The sequence below is a fragment of the Peromyscus leucopus genome, chromosome 4, assembly GCF_004664715.2.
Source record: "Peromyscus leucopus breed LL Stock chromosome 4, UCI_PerLeu_2.1, whole genome shotgun sequence".
Classification (NCBI taxonomy): Eukaryota; Metazoa; Chordata; class Mammalia; order Rodentia; family Cricetidae; genus Peromyscus; species Peromyscus leucopus.
The window spans coordinates 77,457,964-77,473,764 of record NC_051066.1 but is presented as its reverse complement, the minus strand read 5'-3'; the positions used below and the strand labels follow the sequence as shown (position 1 = coordinate 77,473,764).

The following is a 15,801-nucleotide window of genomic DNA, read 5'->3' as shown; positions in this document are numbered from 1 at the left end:
CAGGGCCCACATGGTGAGAGGAAAGCACTAACTCTGAAAGCTGTCCTCTGGCCTCCACACTTGCATGGTGGAAAGCATACACTACACACACACACACACACACACACACACACACACACACACAACTGTAATTTTTTAAAAAGATTTGTGGGGGGTTAAGGCAGTTGTACACTGAGCATGGAACATAGGAACTTGGAATCGGCTACTCCACATTTAACTTTTCTGTTACTGTGACCTGAGAGAAACAGTTGAAGAGAAGAAAGAGCCTTTTGCTCACGGTCTTAGAGATTTCACTTCATGGTAATGGGAAGGGCGTGGAGGAGGGGAGCAGCTTGCATCATGGCAGCCAGGAAGCAGAGAGAAAATGCCTGCACTGGCTTGCTTTTCCTTCCTCCCTTTTATTCCATCTGAGCCCGCAACTACTAGGATGGAATGTGGGAAGCTTCCCACCTTCAGGGTACGCCTTCTCTTCTTGACTAATCCTCCCTGGAAACAGCCTTGCAGACACCGAACTGTGCGTTACTCATCTAGACACCTCTCCATGCAACTGAGCACGCAGTCAAGATCAACTAGCATGTCACTCATACTGTCCTCTCTGTCTTATCTGACTTGCCTGACCCATGCCCCTCCAAACTCCAATGACTGGTATAGAAAAGACAGCTTTTGATGGACACATTGGAAAAATCATACCCCATGGCTCTATGTTGAAGCGCCCTTATCAAATCATTGGCCCAAATCTATGTAACTTATAAAAACAGCATGCAAAAATGAGAGTGGGACTTTTATTTTAGAGCCAACCCTTGTCTTATTGAAATGTGTACAGAAGATTGGAGAGGAAAAGAATCAGAAAATCTTGTGACAATATACAAAGGAGCATGCGCCACACATAAGTTCCTTTGCCTTGGGCTGCCATGCAGGCTGTTCTTTGGAACTTTGACTGAAGCCTGGTGCAGCCCAGAGTCGTCCCCCCAAGTCAACTCTTTCAACCAGAACTGACTATGACATTCATGTAACTGTGAGGTTTACAAAGTCTGGGAAATTTTCTTTTCTAGTCACATGGCTTTCTTTGATGAAATTCAGTTCTTGCAAGCCCTGGCATCTTTTGGATGGTTTCCAAGCAGTCAGAAAGACAATTCCCTGCCAGGAAGCAAACACTACTCACCCCCTACTGAGGTATATCCCTGAAACCAGAAACCTTTCTGTAGCCAAGGTCATGGGCAAAATCATACTTCAGGTCCACACTGAGCCATAAGCCATATATACAGATGGATGCTAGGAAAAGCTTCTCGGTGGCCTTGCAGCTGGGTCATTTCATGTTCCTCTCAATCCAGTCTTTGAAAGGCAGCACCTTGGTGAAGGCAGTGGACAGGCCATTGCTACATGTCTTGTCATAGCTCCAGCTGACCAGCCCCACCAGATGCCAACGGGGCTCAGGGGACGCTCGGCCTGGGAAGGACAAAGCGGCGATGCCCCCTGTCTCTGCAGTACAGATGTCAGAAGGGGTGCTGGGGTCTTGGCTGGCACAGAACATGTTGTCAGTGACACTAACGGGAATGCCATGGTCTTCGTGTTGTTCTTCACAGAGCAGTGAATCTACCACCCTGACCATTCCAGAATGCAGTGTGTCATTCTTAAAACCAGGGCTCCTCACATCCGCCAGGATGTTCCAACCAGCCACGGTGATGTGGGACTCCTGGAAGGAGGTGCTGAGGTCCCGAGTGGTAGCCAAGCAGATAGGTTGGACACGGGTACTGATGCGGGCCTTGTCTAGGAGCTTCAGAATGGCGATGTCAGTGTCCAGCAGGATAGGGTCGTAGTTGGGATGCAGAATGATAGCAGAAATCTACAAAAGCAAGAGACAGCAGCAGTGAACAGCCCGCTCTAGTGTGGACAGGAAGAGGCCAGTTGGGGGTCAAATTATTGAAAGAAACTGTCTAAGTGACAGCTACAATTATTGAAGATACATTCCTCAAGGAATCATAAAAAATAATTGTGGTATTTTTGGAGTTGTCAACTCAAATGCCTACTGGGCCCTGGAAGGTGATAGTACATAAGTGAAGTCTGCAAGTAAGGCTGTAGAAGTGGGTGTCCACGTCCCATCTGAAGTGGGCAGCCCATGTTTGTTCCAGATGATTACTGCTGCACAAAGATGTGATAAGCATTCTTATTTTTACCAGAGAAGGACACCAAGTCTTTCTTTGAAACATCTCAATCATTTAATGTTCAATCAACTGATTAAGAACACATATGTTAGCACTACCCATGTATAAGCTTTACATGGTAGCACTATCCATGTGTAAGTTCTATGTGTTAGCACTATCCATGTGTAAGCCCTTTAAGTTATGGATTTACGATCTCTGGCCACTGTAAGCATTTCATGTACCTTCAAACCAGTAAGACAGAGCTATGTTTCCTAACAATGGTCCCTAAGTTTTGTCTATAAAGATGTTCTCAGACTACTCTACAACACTTTTCCACAGGATATTTCCTAAGTATTTTATGCCTTCCTAGTCAATGTTTTTGACTGGGGCTTCTAAAAATTCATATTCCTGTCTTTCAATTTTTAAATGTATAGTTCTATTACTTGATCCTATTTCCTCGGAGGCTTCTTTTATGAAATGCCGTTCATGACATATTGGTCTGTCCCTCCCATTAGGCTAGAGAAAATAGCCATGTTTTATTTTTCTCTCTCTATTTTCCATGGATAACATGTTGTAGGGGCTCAATAATGAATAGGTAGATAGATAGATAGATAGATAGATAGATAGATAGATAGATAGATAGATAGATAGATAGATGGATGGATGAACTGAGGCACATACAGAAGGATGGGTAGAAGAATGAATGGACAGGTAAAAAGAAGGGTAGGATAGGCAGATGGACAGATGGATGAATGGAAGGAGGGTTCAGAACAAGAGAAAAGTATTACAGTTAGAAGTATCCTGGATAAAAACCTGCATCCTTACCAAAAAAAAAAAAAAAAAAAAAATAGCCGGTCGGTGGTGGCGCACGCCTTTAATCCCAGCGCTTGGGAGGCAGAGGCAGGCGGATCTCTGTGAGTTCGAGGCCAGCCTGGGCTACAGAGTGAGATCCAGGGAAGGCACAAAGCTACACAGAGAAACCCTGTCTCAAAAAACCAAAAAAAAAAAAAAAAAAAATCTGCGTCTTCAAAGCCTACTTGAAATAATTCCCAAATTCAAATATGATAGATAATTAGTTCTCTTTTTTGTTCAAGAAACACCTATTATTTAATCTTGATCTGAGTAGTCAGGGCCCTGTAACAAGTCACAACATTTCTGGAACAAATCATTTGAAACAGAGATAGCCATTAAACAAATAGCTTCATCAACGTTTATCGTACTATAATTTATAGTACATGCTGCTAGACACAGTACATGTATATTTTACTGTGATGTGAATGACTTTTGAAGACGACAGTCATTGATGGTACCTGGCTCTACCTTGTTTTCAAAACAAGCAAAGCTGTGGAGGACAGCTGCATGGTTTGCTAACTTTCTCTATCGAGAGTCTATCAGTATAAGCCTCTAAGCCCCTGTTGCATGCTAGGCTTTGGGATGGATATTGACATGCTGAAGGATGGGGCTGACACAGGCTCTGTTCTCCTGTGCTCATAGCTGGTTAAGTCAAAGCTCCAATTTCCAAGAAAGACCTCTCTTACCCGTAAATTCTGGATGGTCTTCTCATCCCGCTCATCATCCCTGTAGAATTTTCCCAAGACAACCTTGAGGTCTGCTGTCTTGAGGATGGTGACCTTCCCTAGGTCAGTCACACAGTGAGCAGCCACAACCACGGTACGCTCATTCACCAGGGCACCACTGCAGACCAAGAACCATGCACCTTTGTGTAGCCCACCATCATGCACACCACTGGTCCTCCGGTAGATAGCTGCCTGCCATGGCCAGCGGGTCCCTTGGGTCTTCGCAGAGGCAACATTCTCGATTTTTCCACAGACTGTGGAGAAAACAGTTTAATAGGATCAACTCAGACCATTGACACCTGAAGGCAAACAGGTCACTCAACCATGAGAGCACAAATCTGAAAGGAAGGATCCAACAGAGGTAAGAACCACTAAGTAAACCAACCAGGTTTTCTCTTCCTTTTCATTTAATTTAATGTACAGAGGTGTGTGTGTGTGTGTGTGTGTGTGTGTGTGTGTGTGTGTGTGTGTGTTAGCACACAGACACATGTGTGCATATATGTGTGAATGTCAGGTATTAATGCTGTTTTCATTTCTCTCCACATTATTCTTTGAGACAGGACCTCAGCAATTTGGCCCAACTGGCTAGCCAGAAAACCCCAGGGATCTTTCTGTCTCTGCCACTCAGAACTGTGATCACAGGTGCATGCCACCGTGCCCAGCCAAACTCATGTCCCTAATGCTTGTACAGCCATTTACTTACCTACCAAGCTATCTCCCTAGCCTCCCTCCCCTTGTTATTAATCAACCATCTACATGTAGTTGGCTATAAAGTCTAGAGTTAAAAGTGGAGGTTTTGTAGTTCACTGAAACAATAGGACTTTGGACAAATTATTGGCCCCTTAGATCCTTGGTTTCTTTGCCTAGAAAATATACAGAGAAATAACTATGATTTTAGGGGCTTTTTGAGAAGACTGAATGGGATGATGTAACAGACAAAATCCCTTGACTGTCTTCATAAGCATGACCACAACAAACTCAGTCATACTATTCTCTTTTCACAAAGAGGATGAAGGTGGTAGGCGAGAATGTGCAAGCCTCAAATCTAGAACTTTCACATTTTATCTTACACTATCTCCTATCACCTCATCATTTAATTAATGGCAATTACTTACAGTCATTGGATAGGGAGTGTGAAAAGCGAGCCTTAGCAAGGCAGTCAAGGTGACATAAGCAGAGATCCTCTCACAGTTTTAATTTGGTATTTAATTGTGGCTCTTTCCTTTTTCTAGATGTGATAAATCCTCTACCAGAAAATATTCCTCTCAGAGCTAATGAGTCAATTTCTCCTGACCAGTAAGTTTAAGCCAAAAGGAGGGAGCTCTCATTGTGGAATTCCAGAGGTCACGAAACTAGGGGAAGCCATGGAAGACCATCCCTTGCTCAATTAAACTTTCCATAAAGGCCTTCAATGGTCAACAATTCTTCACAAATGGTGTTGGAAATGGAAAGAGGCTCACAGATGAGACTTGACTCACTTGGGATACAGGATGGGGCCCGTCCACTCCACTTCCCAGTTCTCAGGCATGTTCTCCTGCTGCTTCCCAGGCGGCGGTAGAAGGGTGAGATGCACTCATACTGGAGCTGGGTGTGCAAATGTTGGTACCCAGGAGGGAGGTCTCCAAATGGAAGGACTTGCTTCTTGGTAGAGGCATCCTGCAGTTTCTGCTTGCTGAAGGCTGTGGAATAAAGCTGGTGTAATGGTGTCTCCCTGGATCAAGGCACACAGGACCAGAGAAGAAGAGCAAGACTTTAGTATCCAATTCCCATGCTGCTATTGGTTACACGAGAAGAATACCCTCCCATTTTCCATTTCCTGTCTTTGTCCTTTTCTCCCTGTCTTTGTCTGCCCACTTCCTCTTTCCCTCCCCTCTTGTTTCTTCTTCCTCTCTTTCTCTCCCTCCCTCCCTCTCGCCCTTCTTCCCTCCCCTTCTCACTCTCTCTCCCTTTGCTACTGAACACATACTCTTATATCACTCAACAGTGTATTCCTTTGTTCTTGGCATGCTTCCAAGTACCTAGGGTTTTAATCAAACAGAATAAAGTCTGACATAATATCGCTACACAGAGGTACATGGGGTGTGTGTGTGTGTGTGTGTGTGTGTGTGTGTGTGTGTGTATGTGTGAGAAACAGAGAGGGGGGACATTTAATTGCAAAATTAAATAGGAAAAGAAGTTAATTTGAATGAGAGAAAGCCAGGCACATTTTTTTCTCTAAACATTATTATAATGGGGCAATATTAGAAACTGACTTGAACTAAACTGTGTTGATACAGTAGCTTGATTTGGCAATTAGCAAATGTAATTAATTCACCTCAGAGACTTGAACTTTTTCTCAGGCAACACTGCTTGGGAGAAATACAAAAACTTGCATGTAAATGTGAGAAGGGGCATTAAATGGCCCTGAAGTCGAGGCCCCTAGAGACACTCTTTAGGGAGAGATGCACCACACATTTCCTGCAGATTGTGCTTGCTTTACATTGACGCATAATGGCTGTCAGTCAGCAAACTGAGATTCCTTCAGGAACTGGTGTCTTCATCCCTATGTAATAATGAATGGGGAAACAAAGCCCGGAGAGCTACTTAGGGGGAGGGGTGCCTTGGGGATGCAGTAAAAAAAGACACCCAAGGTAGTATTTAGCAGTCACCATGTCCACTCTAGAGTCTCTCTGCCAAATCAATCTGATGATGTTGAAAATGAAATCTACTTCTTGTACCTCTATGGTGTTTGGCTCAGGAAATATTCAGTCTACGTAGACTTCATTCAGTAAATATCCATTCTATGTTTACAGCCAGGTGTGGGGGCTTCTAAATGTGCAGTGTGCTTACCTTTTGGTTGCTGAAGCTACTGTTTGTTTCAGGAGGCTGCGGAACCTAAGAACACCCCTAGTTCACTAAATGCTAGGCTTGCTTTCTCAATTGCAGGAGTCACCTAGCGCCTTCTCCTAATCTTCCATGACAATTTCTGTAACAATAGGAAGCCCTGCTGTCTCTGTGTAGCTCAGGACCCCTGTACAGGCATCATCGCCTAAGCAGGGTGTCTTCTTGGAAGCTGGTGAATGGCACTTAGCAGAGAGCCCACCCTAGGGAAACCAGGGCAAGACCAGAAATGAGGCAGTCTGCATTCTACGGCCATTGTTCCCAAGGGAACACCTTCCCAGGAGAAAGACAAACATGGAGGAGAGCCTGAGCAGAGGTGAGATATAAATGGTGATCTTCCCCGAAGGGTAATCCAAGCAGTTCTGCTTTAAAGAGGCATCTTGTCGGGGCCTTTGAGGAAGTTACTTAACTTCTCTGCACCCCAGTTTCCACATATGCAAGGAAATGTTAGTAAGATGCAAGTAATAATAAAAAATGCCCAGCTTCAGAGGTTAGCACTAAATAAACTAACATCTGTTACATGACAAGAGCAACAGCTGGCACACAGCAAGGGTGCTGTCTGTGTCATCTATTAGTGTGGTTTTAATCCTTATAGCAATCCTCCGGGACCATTATTAATCACCTCTGGTTTTCAAAAAAGAAAGTGAAGGCCCAGTAACTTCAGGAAGTTGCTTAAACATAACTAGGATTGAAGAGAGGCAGAAGCAGATTTTTGAACCCTTGACTGTCTATCAGATTTATTCATTCAAGAACTACTACAGCTTCTATGCGGCAGAGGCAGTATCAAGGAAGAAAACTTCAGCATAAACAAAGCAAGCAATATTCCTTTACTTGTAGATTGTATATTTGAAGGGGAAGGGGGAAAGGAGAGAGAGGGGAGGGAGGTAGAGAGAGGTGGGGGAAGAAAGATAGGAATGCCAAATGAAATCAGAATCATGGGAAAGGTCAGAGGAGACCAGGTAATGGAAACTGCCTGATGTGGTATCAGGATACGCATGTTGTTGCTGGTTTTGTTTGAAATGACAGCTGCAAGCTGGGGATATAGTAGTAAAGTATTTATCTAGCATGCATGAAGCTCTGGATGCATTCCTCAATACCATAAATTTTTTTTTAAATAATCATAAAAGAACAGTCAGAGATGGTCTCTCTGCTAGGTGAAAACAAGCTGAGAATTAAAAGGGTAGAGGGGGCTAAGCCTCTGTGAGATCCAGTAGGAACAGTTTCTAGACTAAACAAATGACAAGTTTCATGTTTCTGACATAGAATTATGCTTGGACTGGTAGAAGAAAACCAAAGATGTCTATGCAACTGCAGCAGAGAGCATGAGGAAGAGGAAGAAAGAAGAGAGTAGGAATGGTCTTTCTCGCCACAAGGTGGGTCTCATCTGTCTTCCCAAGAGAAGCATTGGGTATACACACAAGAGTTCATGTCCCACATCCATCAGTTTGCCTCATCTGGTTGGTCATCATCAAGACCACCTTCCTAAACCCTAGCTGGCTGCAGTGTTTAGCAGGATTGCCCAACTCCTAGAAGCTGCCGTAATAAAGAAGCAGTCATTTCAGGAAGACTAAAATACTAAAATTCAACTCCTCAAAGATCATCAGGGAAGCCTCGCTTCTTCTCATCAGCCATCTGCTTTCCCACGATCCAGTAAAACTTGTACCTCTTCCAGTAGGAGCTACTTCTTGGCCAAAAGCAGCTGGCTAATGAGCCTCCATCTAACAAGCCCCATTCTTTCATGACCCGTTAGCACTAAATGTCCCTAAGAAATGCCAGGCTGCCTTTGGCCAAATACAACTGGAGAAGGGAGATAGTCATTAGCCTTGAAAGTGGGGTTCAGGGGCTTGGTCTCACCTTGACTGAACCTGCATCGGAAGGACCCTCTTTCTCACCAGGTCTGAGATCTTTGGTTCCCGGCAGGCTAAAAACAGATAGACCATGCTGTATGATTCTTTCCCATCTTCACCATGCATACCACGTCATCCAGATTCCCACCCTTCCAGACACTTGCATTCATTCCCCGGTCTCAGAGCCTAGATGTGTTAGGAAAACTTCAACAGTGTGTGTGCTTAGCAAAGATGTCAACTGCTTTTGACATAACCTGGAAGCTGCCTCTGGAGAATCCGGTAGTTCTCTCTGAAAAAGAACTGTTCTGCCGAGGTGTCTTGGGACAGTGGCACTTCATATATTAGAGCCATCTGTTCCTGGGAATGGTGTTAGCAAACTAGATCATAATGGGATAAAACTCACAGTGAAGGCCCACAGAGGGAATTCAGAAGTCCTTGTTTAAAACCAGACCACAGTGCCAATAAATAAGTCCCGAGGAACCAACCATTCCTTGTCCTGTCTCTGCAATGAAGGTCCTTAGCAGTCACCAGAGGACAACTCAGAGCCCAGTTTCAATTCACTGAAATCTTTCTTTCTTTTTTTCTTCCAGGGAAAACGAATCCTTCCCATCTCACTTTCCCAATCTAGCAGCCAACATTTGTCTAATTAGCAACTTAGAGTACTTTGGTTGTATTAATTTGTAAGAGAAAAGTTGACAAAAACCTCCAAGGACATATGCAACACCATTCCCATACTTAATGAAATAAAACATCAGGCCCTGCACTTGGAGGATGAAAGTCGCTTCTGGCGAAAGTCTAAAGTGATTTATCCCTTTCACATTTATCCCTTTTTTTCTCTTTTATTCCTTTCCCCATGATTCGGGGTGTTGACAAACACCCAGCAGAGAGAGTGGAGAATGGGGGCAATGATCTTGACAATCTAGGTCATGAACACACTTTTCTTTTCAGTTAAGGAGGTGTCAACCAAAAACAACTAATGGGTAAAGTCAGGAAGAAACTGAATCTCTGCTGGGATTTGGGGGGGGGGGGCTCCAGCCTCCCTATACAATAGTCCAGGGTTTTCTGTTCCCAATCTATATTTTAAATGTTCCTTTCTAGACCGGCTTTCTTTGAGCTTACCATAAGACAGATGCTTGCATTTCCATCTACACCCACTTCTTCTCCTGTCTTTCATCCGGTATACCATCCCAGCTTCTCCTAGCATCCTTAAATCTCTCCTGATGGCTACAGATCCTACCTACCTCACACCATCTACTCCATTTCAGGAATACTGATTTCGCTCTCTCCCTTTTTTTTTTTCCCTGAACTACTCATTTGTTCTAACATCTTGCCCATGAGATGTTTCAAGGTCTACTATCTTAGTTTTTAGCCATCCACATCTGAAGTCTCCCCTTAGAGGGGGCCAGGACCACACGCTTATTGACTCTTTTATCAGAAATGTGATAAAAAGCAGCTAGGCAAAGGCTTACAAATTTTATCCTTGGATTTACATATCTAAGACTAGCCTTGTCATGTTTCCCCAACTGCTCTTCTCCATCACCTTAGAGAAGACGAGAGTCAGGTCTTCTTGGAATCCAGAAAAAAAGAAGCGAAAGTTTTACAAGATACTCTCCAAGACAAGAGTCACAAACGGTTTGAGGGTGAGTCTGCAAGGCAACATTATTCCAGGGATTTAAAGGCAGGCATGGGAGCTGTCAAAGAATTACAACGACTCTATGCACATGTACAGAATCCAGAAACAACCCTGAGTTACCTTTTATGCAGACGGGCTGCTTCCCTGACCACTCTCCATCCTGCTGGCAGGTTCTTTTCTCGTTGCCACTGAGAACGTATGAGCCATTGCAGAAAAATGACACAATCGTGCCAATTTTGACATGGCGCCCATTGAGAAGCCCAGGACCTCCTGTGATTTTCTTGTACCCATTGACTGGGCCCCCAAGGTCTGAACAGTTTCTTTCTTCAAGGACTAGAAGTGGAAGAAAGAAAAAAAAACTGTGAAAAGTCTGAGTCATCCGATTTTAGAATAGACTCTTCTCACATTTCATTGAATTAAAAATACAGTGATAGAGTGCCTGCTAACAGCAGTACGTAGAAGAAACTCCTAGAGAAACTTCATCATAAAGAAGCATGTGTTAAACATGTCTTCGGCTTGTTTTATGACATATTCTTAAATCAAGAAATCATTCATTCTAAATATAAATCAGTTGGGCACTAAATCTGGGCCTTAGATGATATTGTTCATTTCTTTCTCAAACTGCGGAAACTGAGGAAGCCTGGACAATGTCACTATTTCACCTAGATTTTTCGATTAATATATCATGGTTTTACTTTTTGGTGATATTGTCTTATATGTTTCATTTCCTAACACTCAAGCAATTAAGCCAGACTCACTCTACCGGTTTCCTACTTAGATTATGTACTCCAAAAGTAGAATTGACTTGAAACAAGAATGCATATCTAAAATGGATTTAGACTTTAGTTTTTATCTCCTGGAAAAAAAAAAACAGTATGCTGAAACTTTTAGTCAAAAACAAACAAACAAACAAACAAAGAAAACAGAGTGTTGAGGGAGCGCTGGAGAGTTGGCTCGGCAAATGAGAGCACCAGCTGCTCTTCCAAAAGACTGGGGGTCAATTCCCAGCATCCACAGTAGCTCACAACTGCCTGTAACCCCAGTTCCAGCAGGATCTAGCTCTGTCTTCTGGCCTTCAGACATCAGGTGTGTAAGTGGTTCACGGACACAGATGCAGGCAACACACCCATATGCACAAAATAAAGTAAAACAAAATGGCACTATGTAATATAATTGTAGATCTAGCAGACTTCCCTGATCTCCAAATAGAACCTCCATCTGCGCAGCTAACATTCATTATGAAGAAATTTCTATTCTTTCATTCCTGTCTGACAGAGTCAAATGGCATCAGCAGCTATTCTGAGCATTTCAGCCACGGCCTGGAAATACTCTCTTGGATAAGCAGCATTATTGTCTGAAACAGATTATGACACAGTAATGACTCTGACCAGCCTAGGGAAAAACAGCGAGTCTCCTGAAGAATCCAACCTTTAATTACTGAATTTGGGACCAAGCTCTCTCAGCTTCCCTTATTTCTTTTTGTTTAGTATTTACTTTATTTTATGTGTATGAGTGTTTGCTTGCATATACATGTGTGTACCACTTATATACCTGGTGCCTGCAGAGGCCAGAAGAAGGGATCAGATTCTCTGAACTGGATGGTTGTGACCCACCATGTGGGTGCTGGGAACAGAACCTGGGTTCTCTGCAAGAGCAAAAAGTGAGCTATTTCTCCGGTGCCTATCCCTGATATCTTGCAGTCATTTCTTCCAAGGAATAGACTCATTCCTTTGGAACAGTCCCCAAGTAAGGCAATTGTACATTCTACATACCTTTCTTCCTATAACTGCCCCAATCACCATCCCAGCAATTTATTTACTTGTTCCCAGGCAAGAAGAGAATTTTCATTTAGATAATACCTTTAAAATATTCAAAAATTTAAAAAATATTGTTTCTATGTGCCACTTGGGAAGATTGCTAGAACCAGCCAAATGAGTGGCTTGACTCTACTTGGAGACAGTCCAGGCCATATGGCAATAGATCAATCATAATCTGTGTGCCTTGGGGTTATGTAATATAAGCAGCTCCTCTTGTGAGTGAATCCTAAGCTCCTATTTTAAGTGTAAGAAAAAGGACCTCACTGAGCAAGCTGTTCAAAAATACTGAGATGGCATAACAAAGCACTCCACCTCAAATGGACTCAGAAAACCTCGGTGCTATGTTTTCAGGAATGAATCCAGCGTGGGAGAAACAGGCAGAGAAAGCAGCCAATGCTGTAGCCTTCATCTAGCACAGATGCATTTAGTTCTGAACACACAGCTGGAAGGCCACTACCAGAACCTAGAGACTACAATAAAAAGGACAGTGTACCCCACTTGCATGTTTATCACTGTGGAACCAGTCATAGCATAGTAACTGGGAGATTTTAAGTCAAGTTACTGGCCTTTAACATGATTCAAGACTGAAATGTCTGGATCTATGCTCCCATATAGTAACAATCAACCGGAGTTTGGAGTTGATAAGTAGCATTTTGTCTACATGGGGCAGAGCTACTCACTTGGCCGTGACCCTCAACTAGACTGCCTCGCTATGGCTTTTACTTAGATCTGTGGCCAATTAGTCTAGGAGCTGAAGATTGTGTAATACAAGTGTTGTTCTTCATGAATTTTGAGCTTTGCTCATGGCTCATGGTGGTATTCAAAGCAGTCCTGAAAGTGAGAACTGAAGAATAAACTGTAGCCACATCAGCTTCAGCAGAGGGAAGAAATCCTTTCTACTGATGGTTCAGACAGGAAAACCTGAGAACTGGGATGTTCTTTCCTGGGAAGGAGGCACTTTCATAGTATGACAGATTCCCACACTATGATTTAGCATGGGCTAGACCCTCAGGGATCATAAATCTGCTACATTTACTGTGGGTTTGAACACTGCAAAATTCTTGAACCTTTGGAGGAAATAGATTTAGAATATTGAAGTCATTCATTTCTCTCACTGGGAAGGCTTTAAAATAAGAATGGAAGAGAAGTTAATCTGGAATATATCACCATCTCTACCCAAGCTGTGAGGATATGAGTCTATTTTCACAATTCTTCAATGTGTACACTTTACAACATGACATTTGTCAAATCAGGTCATATGTAAACTTTTCATATAGCACATTTTATTTCTGAGCTAAGGAAAGTCACAGTTAAATCAACAGAGCAGCTGAAATTTGGTGAGAACTTAGGACAGAGAATTCTGAGACCACATAGTGGTTTGAAGTTATTGCATATATAATGTCCCCAGGATAAGTCCAAGCATACTTCTAAGTGAGGAGCCAATGGAATACTCAGTGTCTCCCTCAAAAGCCTTGTGTTGAAATCCTAACCACTCCCAATACCATGGCATTCAAAGGCAGAATGTTTGGGAAGTACTTAAATCATGAAGATAGAGCCCTTGTGAATGATATTACTGCCTTTATAAAATGGAATCCAGAGAGTTCTCTCTCCTGCCTTCCTTCATTTCAGGACTCAGCAAGATTCTAACACCTAGGAAGTGGGAAGCAGGTCTTTTCTAAGCAAGTCATCTTCCAGTGTCTTGATGTTGGACTTCCTAGCCTCTTTAACTATGAGAAATAAATGTTAAATCACTCGATCTCTGCCATTCTGTTGTAGTAGTCACAACTGACCAAGATGGAAGACAAGACCACATTATTGAATATCACGAGAAGCAGATAATAGAAAGAGCTTCATTAAAGATCTAGAGAACGTAGTTTTGTGATACCACTTTAAAAAGTAACTATGCTGAACATGCTCAAGAAAACCAAAGACAAGACTGATAATTTTAGCAGGAAACTATAAGCCTTGAAGTATAACCACAGGAAAAATCTAAAATGGAAAAGTACAATGATAGAATAAAAAATTCAGTGGATAATTTAATAGGAATTCTAATGAGACTGAAGAGTACTAATAAGCTGAAAGAACACTTATAAGAAAAGAATTATAAATAAGCCTAAATGGCCAAAAAGGTGTAAATGTATAGGAAAATAAATATATATAGAAAAATGAATAAATATGTATGTAAATTGGTGTCCCTGGATGAGAGGAGGAGAATGAGACAAAGTTATGTGCTAAAAATATTCTACAGATTCATAGTCTCAAATCCCCTCAAACACGAAGAAACTCATATATACATACACACACACACACACACACACACACACACACACACACACAGCAGTGAGGGGTGTGGAATAATGTAAAATAGTCATTATCTATGGCTTTTAACACTGAGAATAGCTTTTTGTTTCTTTATATTTTGTTTTCAAATTTTGCAGTCATACAATGTCAACAGACAAAAGTTTCTTTTTTATTATTTTGTATGCTGTTTCTATTGATAGGCTCTCAAAAATCAGGCAAGACAGCCTGGATCCTCTCTGGTAAGTATCTGAAGTCAACATTTGCTGTTCTGTGCCTTTTGGTAAATGTCCCATAGCCTCTCCATCCCAAGAAAAATCTCTTTAATATCTTGCATAATCATTGACCTAAACAAGTTTTTCCATGAAATCTCTTCAGTCACTGGGCACTGGTGGAAAGCAGGGGCCTTCTAACATGAGAGTTCAAACAAGCACAAAATCCACCAAAGAGGTAGAATTCATTCATTTTTCTACTGAATGAACAATAATTGGAAATTTATGTCTCCAAACCTTATTTTTGTTGTGTGTAAAGTAGGACTATAACATGTATGTGCTTGGGCTGGAAATGTAAAAAAAAAAAAAAAAAGTTTTATTTCCTATGTTTGCATTTGTTTACAAAGTAGTCAACTACTTTTAAAATCCATTTTCCCAAATTTAAAACACATTACAGAACATCCCAAAGAGAAGCCTTAAAAGGCCATTATTAGCACTACTAGGGCAGTGGTTCTCAACCTGTGGGTCATAACCCCTCTGGCAAGCCTCAATCTCCAAAATTATTTACATTACTATTCATAACAGTAGCAAAATCACAGTTATTATGTAGCAACAAAAATAATTTTATGGTTGGAGGTCACTACAACATGAGGAACTTGCATTAAAGGGTCTCAGCATTAGTAAGGTTGAGAACCACTGCTCTAGGGCATAATGCAGTGTTCCTCTCCATTTTCTGAACTTTGGGTAGTTTACCAATGATGAGCTTCCAAGTTCAAGTTGACTCAGACTTCTGGGTACCAAGTGCAGTGTCTTTACTTTCTCATTTTAATCCTACATAGTAAAACCTTACATTTTTGCTCCTATAGCAAACAGCACCTGGACATTATTGTCTCTTCTCTCCCATTTCCCTATCTTCCAAAGCTGCACACCCACTTATGGTGCCTTTGAAGGGAACTCTAAGACTTGGTCCACTCACTGTTGTTTCTCCTCATTTAGATATCTCCCTGGTGGGTATACAGATCATTCGAATCTCATCAGAGGTCCTTCCCACAGGTTTCAAAGCAATTCCCAGTCCTCCATGTATTCTCTTTTTAGAAACCTTTGTATCTCCCCATTGGACAGATTCATGATTCTTTTCTGTTTGATTTTTTTTTCAAGAGCTTTATGTCTCATTTCACCTCAGTGGGATGGATATTTCAGACACAGCCAATAGAGAATTTAAAATACCTCTATCTCTGGCTTAAAGGAGTTAGAGCCCCTACTTGGCTAAGTAGAACACCCAAGATTAATAAGAGATAGCACATTGCCTTGTTCCTGTTGATACTCAGCCAGGGGACACAAACCCATAAAATGCAGCATGCCCTTATAAGCTAGTGCATGAACAAAATAGTCACCA

At 42.1% G+C, this 15,801-nt stretch overlaps 1 protein-coding gene across 1 annotated transcript in view; it reads right to left on the bottom strand.

The window, feature by feature from the left end:
* Positions 1-764: 764 nt before the first annotated feature.
* Pamr1 (peptidase domain containing associated with muscle regeneration 1) overlaps positions 765-15,801 on the bottom strand; it is an 89,664-nt gene continuing 74,627 nt past the window's right edge. Inside the window, exons 7-11 of the mRNA XM_028877926.2 lie at positions 10,199-10,411; positions 8,453-8,519; positions 5,197-5,429; positions 3,680-3,972; positions 765-1,843 (exon numbers count right to left, since the gene is read on the bottom strand). Of these exons, the coding sequence (XP_028733759.1) occupies positions 1,307-1,843; positions 3,680-3,972; positions 5,197-5,429; positions 8,453-8,519; positions 10,199-10,411 (1,343 nt within the window). The 3' untranslated portion in view covers positions 765-1,306. The remainder of the gene's footprint in view (positions 1,844-3,679; positions 3,973-5,196; positions 5,430-8,452; positions 8,520-10,198; positions 10,412-15,801) is intronic.